Here is a 19,551-nt window from a genome sequence, read left to right on the forward strand (position 1 = left end):
TTCCTGAGGAAAGAGAAAGTTCTAGGAATTGAACACTGAGAAGAAACTGTTCTCTCACCAATCATGATTAATCATTGTGTGACAATGTTTGCACTTTTTCTTTTTTTTTGGAAAACAGTGCAGTGCAGGTTATTTCAGAGGAAGGTGGGGGTAGTGTTAATGATCAGTGAAGTTTTGTAGTTGAACAGGCAGGAGATCTTCTCAGAAAAGATGAAGTCTGGGAGAAGGGTTTATGACAGGGTGGTGTTAATCTTTTCTCAATTTTGGCTCAGGCTCAGGCATGTACTTGAGGCAGCTCAAAGGCCAGAGCATTCAGGGGCTATCCCAAGGTAAAGTTCAGGGGATAACCCATGGATTTTTGTGCCTGTGGTAGGGTCAAATTACCAGTTTCATTCAAATCTTAGAGATATAGTCATGCTCACTAATATGACATGAATCTGCAGAAACAATGAAATCATTTACAATATATTAAATTTACAGTATCAGTCTGCTTTGGGACTTTTCTAATTTTTATAATGTTCAGCCTTATAAAATCAGTATTTGGTCTAGCTTAAACAAATCTAATAGTAATTCTTATTTACTTGTTATTGTGATAAATCAGCAGTTGCCTGAAATAAAAGTAACATATGGAACATTTTTAACTTTCTGAAATGTAGTGTGTTATTTGAGAGAATATACGTTTTTATGCTTTTCTAATTATTTTCATACTGTCATTTGGTTACATTTTGATTCTGCTTTTTATTCTCAAAATGAATGGAAGTTACAAATAGTCCAGCTCATTTAAAGTTAAGCATGACTTGAAGACATTTTATCTCTAAAATGACTTTTTTCTGGTTTTAAGATCAAACACCAAATTTAAATCTAAAATCAGCTAGAGAGTCTAAGAAAAGCACTGATCTAAATTTATATTTAGGATCTTATGTATTTTTTTTCATATTCCTTCTCAAATACTATGAAGTTATAACTTTTTTCCCCAGAGAAAGTATTTCTATGGTTGGTGGTTGGCAATACAATTTTTATATCATGCATGAGTAGGGGAGATTGAACCATTTAATTCCACTGTGGCTGGTGAGTTTAATAAATGCCAGGTTGGTAAAAGCAACACTTCTAGGTTGTATTTGTCTTGAGATCAGTGTGTCTTAAAATCGCAATTAGGATGGATTATTAAATGGAAGCTGATATGTCAGAGTCATCTTCTTTTCTATGTTAGACTTTAATTTTATGAGAATAGAGAAAGTATTAAAATTTGTGCTCACTAGCTCATTATTTAGTTCGTGCCTTCATACTAGGTCATAGAATTGTCAATAGACACATGGTACCATTCGGTTTTTTGAGGTCACTTCTAGGCCTATGTAACATGATTAATCTGATTCTATTTATATGGTTATCTTCATAAATAATAATCAGGGTCTCACAGTCTTTAGCTGTCTTTGGAGGACAGCAAGCATCCGTTCCCACTCTGAGTGAATCCAGATTTAACTCTGAACTCTGATGAAAGTCAAAACTTCCATATAATTTCCAACATTTGTGTTCTCTCTGCCTGTAATGCATTTTATCACTAACTTAAATTCTACAAATTAGTTGTTTTGATTAAAAACAACAGTGAATAAATAATCACACAGAGATCCTGGACCAAATATGTTATATTTGACCATTTAGGTCCCATTTTCCTTTTGGTCAGTTCACAGTTTTGCAGGTAGTTTCGTAGATGGCCATTGACTCTCAGATTTAGAGGTACGTGGGACACCAAGACATCTATGCTATGATGAGAGACAGTGCTTTTACTGGTAAACTGTTTACCAATGGAGAGAGGGCTGGGACATCAGTGCTGTTGTGCTTGCATGTGAATACTGTGATTGGGAGGACTGAGGGGATTAAAGGGAGGGGATGGGTAGATCATTGGGAGAGCACATTAGCAGAGGTCAATAACACTCCTCTGCTTACAACGCCTCGAAATGTCTTCAGTAAACATGGAGTACACTGGTAATAAGAAAAAACAACCAAGAGCTATTAAAAACAGAAAATCCTTCAAGGGCTCCTCGTGGTGTATGGGATAAAGCCGAAGTGCCTAAATGTGAACTTGAGCCTCACCTGCACACTTGCAGCCTCATCTCTTGCCATACCCTGCCTTCAACCCTAGGCTGCTGTAATGTTCAAGTGCTTCTTGCCTCTTTTCTTCTTTGTTGTGTGCAATATCTTTCCTCTATGCCTCATGCTCATGCTGTCCTCTCTTTGCCTTGAATCCCTTTCCCACCCCTCACCTCATCCCATGCTAGGTCAGGGGCCTCTCTCTGATGTGCTTCCATAAACTCTGAGCATTGCACCTCCTTCCATGCATTACTATTTGTTCTTATGTGTCTGTTTGTTCCCCTCACTAGACTGTATCCTCAATACCAGCCACATAGAGGGTAACCAGTGCAAGTTCGTCAAGTGAATAAATGAGTGTCTTGGTGCATACTAGGGGATTGAAAATAATTTTAAATAATCACAAAAGTATAATCATCTTATCGATTATCTGTTTACTACCAGAAATGTGCATTAGCACATAGAAAACTGAAACAATTTTGCAAATAAACAGATTTGTATAATAAATTTATATTATAAATTATATTATATTATAAATTTATAATATAATTATATAATTGTAATTATAATATATACTATATTATATATTATATATATTATAATTATAATATAATATAAATTATGTTATAAATTTATATTATAAATTTACATAATGTGGTCTGATTCTCCAAGTCTTGCTGTAAGCTTTAATAAGTTGTTGCTATTGTGGGTTCTTTTGGTAAACTTTTTGAGAAATGTACCAACTAGTGCTATATGGTATGTGTTTTTTGCTTCTACTCTAATGTCAAGTCAGTGAGAGGAGTTTTGTATACTTGTTTTGGTAAACTGATTCTGAGTATCTTATTTCCTTATGTGCATGAGGTGCACAGAAGTGTACTTAATGGATTTCTGCTACAGTGTGTGGTAAGGATGCTATTTTTAAAGTCTGAGTTCCCAGAGTAAACTTTTTAAATAGGATTAGGGTTTTATCTCATAACTAATATAATAAAGCTTAAATTAGAATTATAAATAATATATGTATATGTATGTTTATGTTTGTGTATATATATATAATCCCATCATGGGGGCAAGACCCTCATGACCTCATTTCATATATATATATATATATATATATATATATATATATATATATATGGATATATGTGAGTCAGATTCAAAAACAGCAACAAACATAGAATATTAGACCTCAAAGTTATTCTAGGCCATTTAATCTTTTGCTTTACAGATAAGGAACTGATGTCATCATGGGTAAATGATGATTCCCTGAAGGTACCAGGACAAAAATTCTGGTCACCTGATTCTTACTTTGGGGGTAAATGTGAATTCTCAAGCAAGGAGAAGTATGTGGAGACTTTACAGTTGGCAAGGAAGATTTCTACTCATGCTACCTTGAGAAACAGGGCTTAAAAATAAAGCTAAAACGGTACCTAGAGGCTTTGCTGTTGTGTCCAGCAATCCTGTGGCCTCTGCTCACCTGAGCCTGTCTCTTCCTGTCTCTAGGCAATGAGACTCCAATTGGGTCCTTGACTTGGGAAGCCTTTGGCACAAACATCCATGTTGGATCTTATTAGTTGTAGCCAAAGTAAGACAGTTTTGGTCAATACATAGGACTTTGCAACCTAGAGCACGCATCTGCAGGGAAAACTTCCTAAAGCTTCTGTAGAAGCAAAGGGGGCCTTCAGGTAGGTTCAGGCCCTTTGAGCTTTCTGGACCTGGTCAGTATGGGGAGGAAAAGACATTTGTGTGGATAATTATGGGATGGGGAAGATAAACTACATCATAGCTAAATTCAAGCTGAGTTAGTTTATAAATGGAGGTAAATGCTCTGCCTATAAGAAACTACTCACAAATACTGTTGTGTGGCCTTTGGGCAAACAGTTGAACATTATCAACCTCAGTTTTCTTATCTTAAAAGGAAGATAATAATGATACTTACCTGTCCACTCGTTGTGCCTATCAGGACCATGTATGTTAAATGATCATCCATATGTAGATAACTATTACTGTTATTACCTCTGTAATACCATAAGAATGACTACTGTAATTATTTTTATAACTACTAGTACCTAACACTACTGTATTACTCCTATTGTTACATGCCAGTAGTTTGTATTATAATTGAGTAGTCTGCTCAGTTAGACAATAGGAGAGAGAGAGTTTTACAATTTATTCGCCAGAAGCTATAGTTCTTTCACTGTGCAATGGTTAAGATCAGGGCTTTGTGGGAATTAAAGCTACTTCCTAGATGTAACATCTTAGACAAGTTATTTAACTTGTATGCTTCAATGATCTCATTTGTAAAATGGGGATAATACATTCTATCACATAAAGTTGTTGTGAAGATTAAATGAGGTAATCTAAGTACTGTTTAGAACAATGCCTAGCACACAATGATCTCGCAAGAAATACTCTCTGTTAAGCTATTAATATATTGGTATGTGTTGTATTTTCATAACTACCTTGGGAGAGAAGAAGCATCATTATCTTTGTTTCATGGATGCTGAAACTGAGGTTTCTGATTTGCTATGTTTACTAACATACCAAAGCTGGGAGAGATTCAAAGAGCCCCCTGCTCTTCCTTCCTCCTTTTCTTTCCTCCCTTCCTTCCGTATATCCTTATTATTGGGCTGGAATGGGAAGCCATAACTCCCACCCAGTTGATTGCAATTAGCACGTCTGATTGTTTTTTAAATGTTCTTTCCCCTCCAGCCCTACCTCCCTGCCAGAGCACTTGTAAGAAAGTACTCACTCACATATCTTATTCCCACTGAAATAAAATCATATTATGCTTCTGTCTTTTGCCACTAGCCTATTACTATTAGCTGTCATATTCGAAGTCCCAAGTTCTTTATCTGAACCCGCATACTCGAGAAATCGACCGGATCAAGGAAATAAGAACCAGCGTTTACATAAGTGTTTATTGGACTTTTCTTTATCATCTTTCAGGTCTTGTAGAAATTTGCCTGATGCACCCCCTAGATGTGGTGAAAACCAGGTAAGGTTCTGCATGAACAAGTTTTATTGACTTTGGCTAATATCCAAATTAAGATCTGTCAGAGCACTAAATGCTAGGACTTGTCCCAGGTCGGTAGCTTCTCTCTATAATGGCAGTTATATTTGCTTCTAAAGAAAGTACTATTTGACAGATAAAATGTGAACAGTGAAAAGCATTTCTGGATAAAGGTCATCTGAAGTATGTAATATTTTACTGCCTTTACATGACAACCGTAAGGCATGATTTGTAGCTATACTGGTAATTGAGGTAAATTTATCAAAATGATGTAAAAACTAAACTTTATCCAGTGGATTATGACAGCGCATTTTCGTTTGGCATTGCATAACAAATCTCTATTTAATAGTCAGTATTTTGGTATGAGACTTCAAAATTTCAAGTAAGTTTTTTACATAGTGCTTAAATAATTTATTCCTATTGCTGTTTGCCAATGCAAAATGCCATATTTTCAGGAAACTGCAAGGGCATAATATGGTCAATGCAAGCCAGGGCAATGTATTAAATCTATTTACCAAGAAGGAAAAAAAGAAAAATAACAAAACTTTGTGGGGATAATATGATCTAGAGCATTTTTAAAAAGTTAAACCTGTGACTGAATTACTGAACTTTCTGTTTTTTCAAATTGGAAGCTCTTGGAGTCTAGTGAAAATTTCCATTTATTTGCACTATATGAAACCCAAGAGCACCATGCTTAGGTTGGGGCCTAACAGCCAACAATGCTATACAATAATGGTGGTTAAATAAACGATTACTGCCTCAATTAGGAAATATTTGATAATTCAGGCTGGTCACTGGATGGACATGTTACTTACTCTACCTAAAGATGCAGTGGAATCTTAGGCTGGTTGCTGAAAGCAAGAGAAGGTGACTGTGGCATGCAAAAATAGTATTACTATTCTAATAGAGGTAGAGAAGATGGGAATTTGGCTTCTGTCTTAGCTGGAGCTGCTGTAACAAAATATTATAGACTGAGTGACTTAAACAACAGACGTTCATATTTACAGTTTTGGCGGATAGGAATTCCAAGATTAAGGTCTTGGTTGATTCAGTTCTTGGTGAGGGCCCTCTTCCTAACTGTAGAGGGCCTCCTTCTTGCTGTATCCTTACATGGCAGAGAGAGAAAGTTCCGGTGTCACTTCCTCTTCTTATAAAGCCATTAATCCCATCATGGGGGCAAGATCCTCATGACCTCATTTAAACCTAATCACCCCCCAAAGACCTCACCCCCAAATACCATCGCATTGTGGGTTAGGGCTTCCATGTACACATTTTGGAAGGACACAAGCATTCAGTTTGTAACAGCCTCAAATCACTAAACTCAAAGAGAAAGAAGAAAACAAGGGGCCCTGCATGGTGGCTCATGCCTGTAATCCCAGCACTTCGGGAGGCTGAGGCACGTGGATCATCTGAGGTCAGGAGTTCGAGACCAGCGTGGCCAACATGGTGAAACCCTGTCTCTACTAAAAATACAAAAATTAGCCGGGCATGGTGGCACACCCCTGTAATCCCAGCTACTCGGGAGGCTGAGGCAGAGGAATCACTTGAACTCAGGAGGTGGAGGTTGCAGTGAGCCGAGATTGCTCCACTGCACTTCATCTTGGGTGACAGAGCAAGACTCCGTCTCAAAAAAAAAAGAAAACCACAAATTATATTCAAATGCAAGATATGTGCACCCCTGGGCCATCTTTATTACAAGATTCCAAAACAGAAAGCAGAACTCCCTGGGATTTCCCTCTTAGATTCTGTATTAACCTTCTTTGAGAAGCCAGATTATTGTTGCTAATCTCACTGAGAAAATAATCTTTTTCATTTAAGGGTAATTTCCTAAATTAGTAAACTGTTCCAATGAACATAGAGGAGAAATAAGAGTGATTTAATCCAGACACAATATTAGAATATGGTCACTGATTCACTCAATGCTTCATTCATCCACTCAACAGATGTGTATTGAGCATCTAGTGTGTGTGGGTTTCAGGACAGCTCTGCCCTCAGAGAGCTCACAGTCTGATTAGCTAATTGAGATCTCATCCCAATGAACTTCAAAAGCTGTATCATTTTGTTGTACTGGAATTGAACTGAAAATTTCTTGAAGTGGATATAACAAGTTACTGGGGCTTTATGTCTTCTTTGCTACATAAATATTTTCATTAAAATGGCATTCATTCATTAGAGTTAGTCACATGACTTTGCCTAACTTCAGCAGGGAGGAAGATACAGTCCTTCCAGGTGCTCTGAAGGAGAGGGGAATTGGATACAGGGTGGTATTTGACCTGCATAATGAAAAGTATGTTGAATAAAGACTCACAATCATAGAGTAAACTGAAAGGCACAAATATGGGCAACTGACATTGCAACAGAAGTAGAATATGCAAGATTGGAAGGATTTATCACCCAGGCACTAACAGAGAGGTGACATCAAGTGGGCAGAAGCAGACCACATGTGGGAACCTCTTCACCATCACATTACACAGGAGATGACTGTGTTTCTAAATAGAAGTAAATTCATACCCAGGTAAGAGTGTTGATCGTTTACAGAGTTTAAAAAATCCACTTGAAAGAGGAGTTTGGAAGTAAATTTTTAGAACCTGTTGTTATTCATTCAGCAAGAAAAAGATTAGGTACAAATAGAACCCCAAAATAAGCCTTGACTCCAAGAAGTAGATACATTTATTTTGCCATACTCCAGCACGTGAGATATTGTGGAAAATGAGCCATTTCCATATTTGGATTAATTCAGTATACTTCTCCTTAATTAATAAAATCCAGTAAAAAAAACTGTGACATAAGGTTTGGCTTCATGTATCCCATGCCCCACTTTGACAATGCCTGCCACAACTTAGAATACAGTACTCTCGGAATACTGTGTCATTTAAAAAGTGATCTGCTAAAATCACCAATGCTAAGTGGTTTCATGTATTATCTCTTACAGTTTATCATTTATGTTATTTATTTTAATATTTATCAAAATAGTACATGTATGTTGTATCAAATTCAAATAATACTCCAAGCCTTGTGTCAATTAAGACAGGCTAGGTTACGTGGCTGTAATATCAACAACAAACTTTAAATCTCAGTAGATTACAAAAACAAAGATTTTGTGTCTGATACAACTGGGTATCTTCATCTGTCCAGGCTGCATTAACAAAATATCATAAACTGGGTAACTTATAGACAACAGAAATTTATTTCTCACTGTACTGGAGGCTGAGACGTCTAAGCTCAAGGTGCTGGCAGGTTTGATGTCTGTTAAGGGCCTGTTTCCTGGTTCATAAAGGGTGCCTTCTTGCTGTGTCCTCACATGGTGAAAGAGCAAGGCATCACTCTAGGGTCTCTCTTATAAGGACACTAATCCCGTTCCTGAGGGCTATACCCTCATGACCTCCTAAAGGTCCCACTCCTGATGCCATCACCTTGGGGGGTTGGATTTCACCATATGGATTTGTGGCGGGGGCGGGGGGGGGCACAAACATTCAGACCATAGCCAGGGGACACTCTGCTCAGACTGAAAGAAGCTCTGTTTGAACACGTGCTCTCCCCATCCCTGTGGGAGGAAGAATACAGTTGAACGGTTTCACCCTGGTGGTTAGAACTCTGACCACATGTGTCGTTTTCACCCAACCTATCATTAGGAACTAGCCACTTGACCACACTTAACCAGAAGGAGAAGAAATATGATACTCCTACTGGCCTGAAGGAAAGGACATGGTGTCAGTGTGCCATAGGCATGTCTTTTCCAAGCCTTGTAAGCATGAACATCGTTCCCCTACTATGCCCTCTCCACCCACCAGTTCCCATTCCAGAGGTAAGGACCTTTGACTTTTAGCTGATTCCATTGTAATTCACTTCAACATTTCTAAATATTATACTTATACTGGTTGTATTAAGTTGAACAGTGTCCCTGCCCCAATTCGCATGCTTCCCAGAACCTCAGAAGGTGACTTTATTTGGAAACAGGGTCTTTGCAGATGTAATTATTCAACTTAAGAGGTGGTCATATGGAATAGAGTGTGCCCTAAGTCCACTATGACTGGTATTCTAAGAACAAGGAAAGAGACTCACAGAAAAAGACATGCTGTAATGATGGCCAAATGCCATCTTCTTCGATAGCAGAGATTAGAATTCTGCAGCTACAAGACTGTGAATACCAAAGACTGCTCACAATCCCCAGAAGCTCAGAGAGAGAGGTATGGACCAGATTCTCCTTCAGAGCTTTTAAGAGAAGCCAACACTGATGACACCTTGATTTTGGACTTCTGGACTAATGAACTGTGAAAGAATAATTTTTTGTTGTTTTAAGCCACAGGGTTTGGGGTAATTTGTGATGCAGCCCTAGGAAACTAATACACCACTCTTTCTTAATTTGTCAGCTTTAAATGTTATTTCATATGACATCTAGAATTACACGCTATCCCCATTTCCCCTTCTTACATCTGTCCCATTATTGATCCATAATCAATTGTTTGCATTATTTTTACTTCACTGCTGAACCAAGTCGTGCTCAAGGATTTATTTTTCTGGAATTAATTATTGCCTCATATTTTCATTATTTAGTTCTCTATAAGGCTATTGTTAATTGCAATGTCTTCCTAAATGTTTCTTCAGGTTCCTTTTCCCTACTATTTCCACATTGTCAAACTCTTAGCAGATAATGTAGTGGGGCTTGTTGAAGGTGGGGTTTTGGCAATTACTTGGCTTTTTTGTTAGGTCCTCTCTCATCTCTCTTCCAATATCAAGATTTAAATGTCTTTTCTGGGGATACTGTTTCTCCAATGAAGAATCTTTCAATCAAGATTGTGTGTGTTTGAGGGTCCCACTGTTAAGGACGAAAATATTCTTGTCATCCTCTTGTTTCTGGTATGGGGTCGCTTTCCTGCCCTCCACTGCCCTCCAGTCTGAAGCTGCTCTTATACAGTCTCCAAAGAGTAAGCCTCAAGTCTTTAGGATGAGGTGGGAGAGAAAGCATACATGGACTTTCAAGCAGTGCTCTTGCTTCTGGTCACATATGCCCACTTTTCAAGTTATCTGGTACCTCTGAGGCCTGAGGCATTCCAGGGATATCCCAGGGTCTTTCCTGGCAATCCCTTCTTTAGGTACGTAGGGTGCAGCCTTCTCTGCCCTGCTAAGGCAGTGACTGTTCCTCCATCCATTTCCATCTTGCAAAAATGAGTTGACATTGCATATTCACTGTTACTTCCTGCTCCATCCTCTTTGTCCCTGTGGGTTTATACTTATTTATAATTATTATTATTTTGTTGCCTGTGTTAGTCATGGCCCAACCAGGAGAATACACCCACTCTGAGTATTTGAAACTATGCAAAGTCAATGCAAGGAATTCCAGAGGTAAAGGCCTTTGACTTTTAGCTGATTCTGTGTAATTCACTTTGATATTTCTAAATATTATACTTATACTGCTTTGTATTGAGTTGAATGGTGTCCCTGCCCCAATTCTGTCCAGATTGTAGAAATGCTAAGTAGCCAGCAAAGGACTGTGAGGCAACCTAGAGATTAGCAATAGCACCACCACCCCAGGCTGAAGGGACCAAAGGAGGAGGTGGTGTTGTCAGAGCCCAGGACCTGGCAACACTGCTGGAAGCTAGAATCATGGTAGGTCTGTCTAGTGGAAGATGGAGCCTCAGGACGCAGCCACTGCCTGCCTGAGGTAGAGAGGGATGGGAGAAGTCCTCTGCTTTCTCCCTTCTCTCCCTACCTTCAGAATCCCACTCACCAGTGCTCCTATTTGCTGAACCCAGGGAAGTCTGGGAAACCAGCCTTGCAGAGGTCAGCCCCTTCACTTTACAGAGCAGAGCAGGACAAGGCAGGAGTGAGAAACTGATTTGAAGATAAGCAGAATGGGGACTGACATACTGTTGTTTTTGAAGAGTTTGGAGAAAGCACTAAGAGAAACATGCATTTTCAGTTCAGCATATTGAATTGCCAAGAGTCTTTCTTCAAACACACTTTGTATTTTAAAAGGTGGTTAGAAATTATCATGGATACATATTTTATGGCAAGATTCCAGGCACTGTGGCACTTAATATAGGAAAAAAGTTTATTCTGCTCCATGCAAATATGGCACCAGGGATAGACCTACTGTTAGCAGAGGCCAGCCGCATGACAAGTGATGTGTTCTAAGGGTCCCCAGCTCATTTTAGCAGAGGATATTTGACTAAGAAGCTGTACATATGGCAGTTATGTAGAATCAAGGTCTCCTTTGAGAACCTCCCCAGAGACATGTATATATATATATATTGTTTTATAGTTCTGTTTATACACAAACAGAGCTGTGTGTACAATTGTGAGTGGACCCCTCATTAAGAATCTATGGCTACAAATGACAAAAGACCCCATTCACTTGTATAGCTAGGAAGGCCAAAGGGTAGTTTCTGGCTTCATACTTTCTAGTGGTTCAAATAAAATAATCTTTAATTATACTTCTCTGATATACTCTCTTTCTCCCTCTCTCCCTCCTTTTCTCCAGCTATCCTTTTCTTATATAGGCTTCATTTTGGGGTAGCTTCTCTCATTTGGCACTAGATAGCCTTGGCAGCTTCAAGCTTGCATGGTCCTTGGGGTTTGTGTGTGTGTGGTTAATAGTTTTGGCGCTAGAGTTAGGCTGCCTAGGTTCAAATCCTGTCTCCTCCACTCATTACCTATGTGACCACATTACCTATGTGACCAAGTTACATAACTCCTCTGTGCCTTAGTTTCCTCATATTTAAATAGGAACAATAATGGTATCCACATTATTATGAAAAACAAATGAGCATACACACACACACACACGAAAGCATGATGTTTAATCCTGGGTTAGCAAAAATGGGGGGAATACAAAGACAAATGGAGTCTACAGGGTAATGAAGAAACCTGAGAGAGGATACAAGTGTGGGAGGAGGAAGTGTTTTACTATGCAGTCAAGCAGTTTCAAGTTTCTAAGCCACAAGACTGTGTTATGTAAGCACTACATTCAAATCCTTCCTCAGCAAGGTGTTTGCAAGTAGAGCATCCTTCTGGGCAGAAGAGCCTTGGTTTAGTGTCTGTGTTCCTGCTGGCCTCATGCCACACATCATGTTGGGGCTGTGTGCTGACATTATTCAGTATCCTATAGAGCTAGCACCGTGCCTTGCCTTCCGGAGGTGCCCAGTGAATGCTGTTGAAGAAATGAGTATTTGGTAATAATCAAAATAATAACCTCAATAGTTCTATAGCCAAACTGAAATGTCTATAAAGTGCATAATAGGTAGTCTTCATTGTGTCATCTTCATTGAAAAAGGGAAGATTTCATGAAAAAGTGGAATTTAGAATCTGTTAAGATAAAAAGGGAGATATTACTTGACAGGATGGTGCGCAAAAGATTACAAGCCTATGGTGGAGTTTCAAGGACTGGATTGGGAAATAACTAGGTAATGTAAGAAGTTTCCCATTAGCTGTGCCTGCAGCAGAGGTGGGTGGACTAAGTGGGGAGAGGGGTCGAGGGTGCTGAGGGAGCGTGTGGAACAAGCTTTGAGATGGGAAGTGAAAGCCCAGACTCTGTCTAGAACAGCGCTGGCTAATTGAAACAAAATGCACCACACACATGTAATCTTAAGGTTTCTAAGGACCACATTTAAGGAAGTAAAAATGAAATAGGTAAAATTAATTCTAATAATAAATCCAATTTAACCTCATAGATTCAAAATATTACCATAGCAACATGTTAATCAACATAAAAACTATGAATATTTTCCATTCTTTTGTTTTTCATACAAAGTCTTTGAAATCTGGTGCCTATTTTACACGTAGAGCACATCTCAATATTGACTAATAAGCCACATTTCAAATGCTCCATAGCCACATGGGGCTAGAGATCCCTGGGTTAGACAGCACAAGCCTAGAATGCAATGTGAAAAGGAAGGTCTTTACAGAGAAGGACAGAGTCCAGTGGTTCTTTCCTAAGAATACTCTTGCTTGGAATGAGTTGATAGTTGCAAATAAGCAAGGTCCTAGGTGGGGGTAATTTTGCTACATGGCATTTCAAGGTTTGTACCTGTGTGGAGAAAGTAGCATTCGAAAGCCCCAAGGATTTATGGAAGTCACAATCTGAGAGAGTTGTAGCTTATATCCCTTTCATATTTTTAATCCCAGGAAAGGAAATGGCCCATTGTGCTTCAGGAAGAAAGAATTACTGAGGTGTTTCTTCTGTTTTACCCTGAATCATTTTTTAATCATTTTTGTTTTCAGCTTTGAACAGAGCATAAATCAGGTGCATACTACATAAACTGTCAACCCTACAAGGACTGATCTTTTTAAAAGTGCCCCAAAGGCACAGCAGTGGGCCTGTAGTTCCAGCTTGTCAGAGGGCTGAGGCAGGATTGCTTGAGGCCAGGAGTTCTAGAGCAACCGAGGGCAACATCGCAACACCCTATCTCTAAAAATGAAAAGAAACATTTTTAAAGCACCCCGTCAAATACCTCAAAGAACTGGAGAACATGTTTTCTGGTGGTGCTGGGGAATGGGAGAAAGAGGAGTGGGGGGGCATTTTCACATCTGCTTATAGACATACAGTTAAAGACTAGTGGTGAGTGGACAGGCCAGTGCATACTTTGGCTGTCATCCTTCTCACCCCCCATCAGGACTTAACTTACACTAAGAAATATTTTCATACTTCTCTCAAAACATATTAATCACTAGGTGAAGTCCGAAGACTCACATGGGTTGAAAATTTGGCATCCACGTGTTGTTATATATGCACTTATGGGGCTTTTACTCCATCTGTGGAGATTGATTTACATTCTCTATTGGTGGCTCCCAAACCCCAGACTTCTGAATCAGAAACTCTAGGGGTGGGTCCTACCAATATTTATGTTTAACAACCTCCTGGGTGGTTCTTATGCAGCGTACCCAGACTGGTCACTGGGTCAGCCTTTGGGAACCACTGCTGAATACCCTGTAGGCAGTTTCACAAAAAGTCACATAAAGAATTCCTTTTTTTTTCTTAAGTGTTGAACCGTTCCTTAACCTATGATTCTCATTGGTTTTATTTATGTAAACTGCTGCTTTGTTCGCCGTGAGTAGAAGTGGAAGGACAAAACGGTTGCATTGCAGAACTTGTTCCGTGGTTTTTGAGAGCAATATGGAAATATATTATCCACAGCCAGAAACAACACATTCTGTCCTACTGAGTGGGGTACTGGGGCAGAAATCATCACCAGGAGATGGGAGAGGAGCGAGTATATTGGTTGTTACAGAGGGAAGGTAAATGGCTCTGATGGGTGAAAATGATTTAGAGGCATAAGCCCACCACAAACTTTATTAAAAAGAGAAACCTGAGGATGGGGTATGGTGAGAGGCTGCTTTGTGGGGAGCCCAGCAGAGAGTGTGAAGCCAGGGTCTGGGAAGCATCCACTACCTCCTCTAGCAGGGAGGAGGGGAAACAGTCATGAGCTTTAAAGTGAATGCTTAATTTAGAGGTTGGAGAGGGGACGCTGGGCCATCAGAACAGTGGGTGGAAACACGGAATGAAGTCTCTTTTCCCCAATAGATCCGAGAGAGAGAGGAGGGGGGAAGGGAAAGAAAGAAAGAAGGAAGGAAAAGAAAGGAATCTTTTTAAAATGGGGAGAGAATACAAGGAAAAGTTAGGATGGGGTATAGACAAGAGGCAGTAGAACCTATAGGATTCAAAAATAAATAAATAACAGAGCAGCTGGGAAGGTTATTTCCATATGTTAATGATTTGCCCGTGGTATAAAACATTAAGATCTCATTCAGGGTTAGAACATGGTTATGCCTGATTTCTCACCATGGATAGAAATTCAGGGCTAGACCACTGTCATGGCTTGTTTCTAACCATGGATAGAATGTGTCTGAAGTGAAACAAACACGGAGTAGAACCACAGTTTTATAAACTATATTTTTATTGGGATTTTGTCATGTAGCTAAATCAATCCATGGCAACATATAATGGTGTGGAATGGTTACAGGATCCCCAAATACGTTGTGAGTGCAACTTCAACTTTGCTTTTGAAGTTGCATGACCATAATAGGGTTTCTCTGGGATTTGTTTTACTTAACTGAAATGTCTTTTTGTAATTTCTGAGCCCAAGCAAGAAAGTACTGCATAGTGGGTGGACCACAACACTGTATTGATTAAGTCATTCTTTTCCTTGAAGTCATTAGTAAAGATTTTGTTTAATAACATAATCAAATAAAAACAGGGCACAAGATGGGTAACATATTTGGAAGGAATAGAGGTGCCAGTTGGCCAGGCTCTGCTTGGCACATTGTAGAGCTGCAGTGAATTATGTGGTTTTAAATGAATTAATATGTGCTTTAAAATGCCACTTGCTCCAACCTAAGTACTTTAATACAAATTAAATTCATCATTGCCTATGAGTTCATAGCAAACTTTGAAAGGTCTCACATTTGTATAATGACTAATATAACCTAGGAATGACCCTAAAACGAAGAGAAAATAATCTTATTTTTTGCACTATTACAGAAAGCTGCATGTCTACACTCTAGATGTATGGGACCCTCTGGAGAAAGGCAGAGGGTTTGGGAATGATAGACCATGGCCCTGTGAAGAGATTTCATTGATATTACTTCTGAGATTTTTACTTTGATAATGTTCCGCCTCTCTTTGGAATAGCAAGGGTTGTAGCCAAACTGTGGAAAGCTCAGAAGAGTCCACAGTAGAAAGTCTTGCCCCTGCATCTTTCTCACATGTTGGAGGTCCTCCCACTGAACACAGACCCAGGCCCTAGGCCGGGTTGGCTGCAATAACCGCCTTATCCATAGGGAGTGCTCCACGCATGCCCACTTCTGCTGCTACAGCGACCCAGTAAAAAGGAGGAGCTGAAGGATTCATTGCCTGAGGCATTGGGGAAAACAATTGGTCCCAAAGATTATGTGCAGAAGAATCTTGCTGCCATAGACTGAAATTATTTTTTAATCTTATTAATAAGGAGAAAATCCTCTTTTAAAAAAATCAAGTCAGTTCTCCCCACATAAAATAACAAAATTCTATTATGTTAAATCAACTGTAACTCACTTTATAATCTGGAAAGGCTGTTTCTAAATTTATTTATTTATTTTTTTGTAAATGGAATTCTTTTTAAAATCACTCCCTAGAGGAACAAGCTATTTTTATGACTCACATTGCAGAACCTTTGTAAAGTGTGTAATCTCTCTTTAATTTGTGTTTTGTCTAAATTTTAAAAATAAAGATTTAGTGTTTGTATAGAGTACAGTAGCTATTATTCCTCAACTAATTAAATGGTCTTAGAGGATTCTCCCTTAGCTAATACGGAAAGGTGTGTTCTGTTTGGATACTTCTTGCTTCTTTTCCCTGCTTAACTGCAAAGCCTGAGGATGAGAAGGAAGAGCAACAGTGCATTCTTCATGCCTGTCAGTGGGGTTCTCCAGACATCTTTTTTTCTCTTTTTTAAGCTGAGATGTAAATAATTCTTAAATGGCCTTCTTATCTTTGTCATGGGAAACTGAATTATTTCTAAAATGAGCATCAGCATGATGACTATTTCCTTCGTTCGTCCCCCCAGTCCCCGTTCAGGGTTTTACCTCAACTGCTTTTAAATTTCCAGCAATTTCATTAATCTACTTATTTAGCCAATGCCTATCACAAGTTTCCCTATGAGATAGTTTGCATAAGCTATAGCTTAGATTCCAATTTGGGGTTACTATAATTTAATATGACTATATAATATGCAAATAAAATAAATTGATATGGGATTATTTTGAATTAAAAACAAATGGGATATTTTTCAGTGTTTGTTATGCCATCATAAACTTTTCTCAGATAATCTCCTTTTTTAAAAAATTATACTTTAAGTTCTGGAATACAAGTGCAGAACGTGCAGGTTTGTTACATAGGTATACACATGCCATGGTGGTTTGCTGCACCCATCGACCCATCATCTACATTAGGTATTTCTCCTAATGCTATTCCTCCCCTAGCTCCACAGCTCCCAACAGGCCCCAGTGTGTGATGTTCCCCTCCCCGTGTCCATGTGTTCTCATTATTCAACTGCCACATATGAGTGAGAACATGCAGTGTTTGGTTTTCTGTTCCTGTGTTAGTTTGCTGAGAAGGATGGTTTCCAGCTTCATCCATGTCCCTGCAAAGCACATGAACTCATTATTTTTTTATGGCTGCATAGTATTCCATGATGTATAGGTGCAACATTTTCTTAGTCCAGTCTGTCACTGATGGGCATTTGGGTTGGTTCCAAGTCTTTGCTATTGTGAACAGTGCTGCAATAAACACATGTGTACATGTGTCTTTGTAGTAGAATGATTTCTAATCCTTTGGGTATATACCCAGTAATGGGATGGCTGGGTCAAATGGTATTTCTGGTTCTAGATCCTTGAGGAGTTGCCACACCGTCTTCCACAATGGCTGAACTAGTTTACAGTCAACCAGCTGTACCCACCAACAATGTAAAAGTGTTCCTATTTCTCCACATCCTCTCCGGCATCTGTTGTTTCCTGAATTTTTAATGATCACCATTCTAACTGGTGTGAGATGGTATCTCATTGTGGTTTTGATTTGCATTTCTCTAATGACCAGTGGTGATGAGCTTTTTTTCATGGCCACATAAATGTCTTCTTTTGAGAACTCTCTGTTCATATCCTTCACACACTTTTTGATGGGGTTGTTTGTTTTCTTGTTTAAGTTCCTCATAGATTCTATGTGTTAGCCCTTGTTCAGATGGATAATCTCCTGTTTTAAGGACACATTTTTGGAGGGAGAATTTGGAACTAATACCATGCCTATTTTCAATGCTTATTCAAGGTCTACCTGAGATTAGCTCTAGCTCAAAATTCAAGAAGTAAAGCAAAAGTTCAAAATGTTTGTTGTTTATTTTGCTATTGTAACAGTTTTAAAAACATTTTCTAGTTAAGCTCTAAGAAATCTGCCATCAGTGAAAGTAAAATTATCTTTATCCAGCGTGTTTGCTCCTTAGCTGCCTCCATAAAGCGCAGGTACCTGTCTCAAAAGGGCCGAAATAGTCCTGAAAAGTCATGTGCCATGTGCACTTTAGGATTCTTACTTGGGCTCTCCCTGCAGCGTGAGAAGACCTGAAAGTGTTGAGAAAGAGGCTGCTGGAGAGGGGAAAACTCTAACTGTGAGCTGAACCTTAGAACCTCAGGCCAGGCCCATGGGAAAGCTGCTTTTGATTTGAGCATATGGGAATCAAGCTGAATGAAATCTAAATTGTTGAGATTCTAGCACAGCAGAAGGCTATGGCTATCATGAATATTCTAGAAGGTTGTTTTTCCTTTCTGTGAATCAAGAGTAAAATCATAAGTTTCTTTAGACAAACACATTTGAGGCTGATAATGTAATATCATAACTGTGAACCTTGACCAAAAATTGATAAAAAGTGCTTAGCATTCTTGGAAAATCGATTAGTTCTCAGAATATTCTTGTTGAGGTGACTAAAATAGCCTTATGCTTTTGCCTTGCAGTCAGGGCACAGCTGAGATTTAGTTTTGACATAATGAAGAAGTTTGCAAGATGATAAATAGAGCTGGATGCAAGTCTGCATACTCTGGGCCAAGTTCTTACAGGATAAATTTTTCCCATTTGGAGGTTATTGAATAATATTTTCTTCAGTGAAACTTTTGTGAGAGCTTCATAGGTTACATACTTCTCTATTATAGCAAAAACCACACAAAATTATTGTGGATATCATCCATTTTTGGTAATCAAAATCTATCTGGGATATGCATTTCTGTTTTTTATGAAATAATACAACATTGTGATTAACTTCTCACTATATGATCCAACTCAGTACTTCCAAATACTCTCAGAAAAATATACACTTTAGAATTTCTTATCTCTGTATTTGTGTTCTTTTAAATTTTGAAAAGTAAACAGTACACATTAGAAAAAAGTTTGACTTTTTCCTAAGATGCTCTCCTAAAGTGAGAACTGGTTAGAATTCTGACCCAGTTTCATTTAGAAAGGTCAGGCAAGCAGACATGATTCCTTTGAGAACAGGCTGTCAGTGTCCAGGGGGAGTGTAATTAACACAGATCCTCTAAGGCGATGGATCATGTGGGAAGACACATGCACTGAAGACTGGAGACCAGCGTTCTAGTTCAGCGCTGTTGGCCCCACCATGCGAGTCAGTGGAGCTGCTCTGGGACTTCACTCCCCAACCTGGAAACTGAGGGCATTTCCCTACATGGACTTGGAGGCTTCTTCTAATCTGATATTCTGTTTCCAAGGCAGTGTTTTCATTGTTTAAAAATAAAGTGATTGCAAGTACGTATCTGGCAGTGGGGTGTCTCTTCTCCTTTAATGCCCCGAGCTCTCTCCTGTCTCAGGACCTGTGTTCTTGGAATCCCTTCTTCCTGGAGTGACTGGCTTCTTCTCGACCTTCATACCTCAGCTCAGCTGTCATCTCCTCAGAGAAACTTCTCTGGCTGCTCCATCTCCAGTGGCCTCCTGT

The 19,551-nt window shown here is 39.0% G+C and overlaps 1 protein-coding gene across 2 annotated transcripts in view; it reads left to right on the plus strand.

Moving 5' to 3' along the window:
• The window catches only part of LOC105477999 (solute carrier family 25 member 21), a 518,216-nt gene that overhangs the window by 296,085 nt on the left and 202,580 nt on the right, over window positions 1-19,551 (plus strand). For both annotated transcript variants that reach the window (XM_011734941.3, XM_071100296.1), the window contains exon 2: window positions 5,032-5,080. In XM_011734941.3, coding sequence (XP_011733243.1) covers window positions 5,032-5,080 — 49 coding nt within the window. The remainder of the gene's footprint in view (window positions 1-5,031; window positions 5,081-19,551) is intronic.

This window comes from Macaca nemestrina, chromosome 7 (assembly GCF_043159975.1).
Source record: "Macaca nemestrina isolate mMacNem1 chromosome 7, mMacNem.hap1, whole genome shotgun sequence".
NCBI lineage: Eukaryota > Metazoa > Chordata > Mammalia > Primates > Cercopithecidae > Macaca > Macaca nemestrina.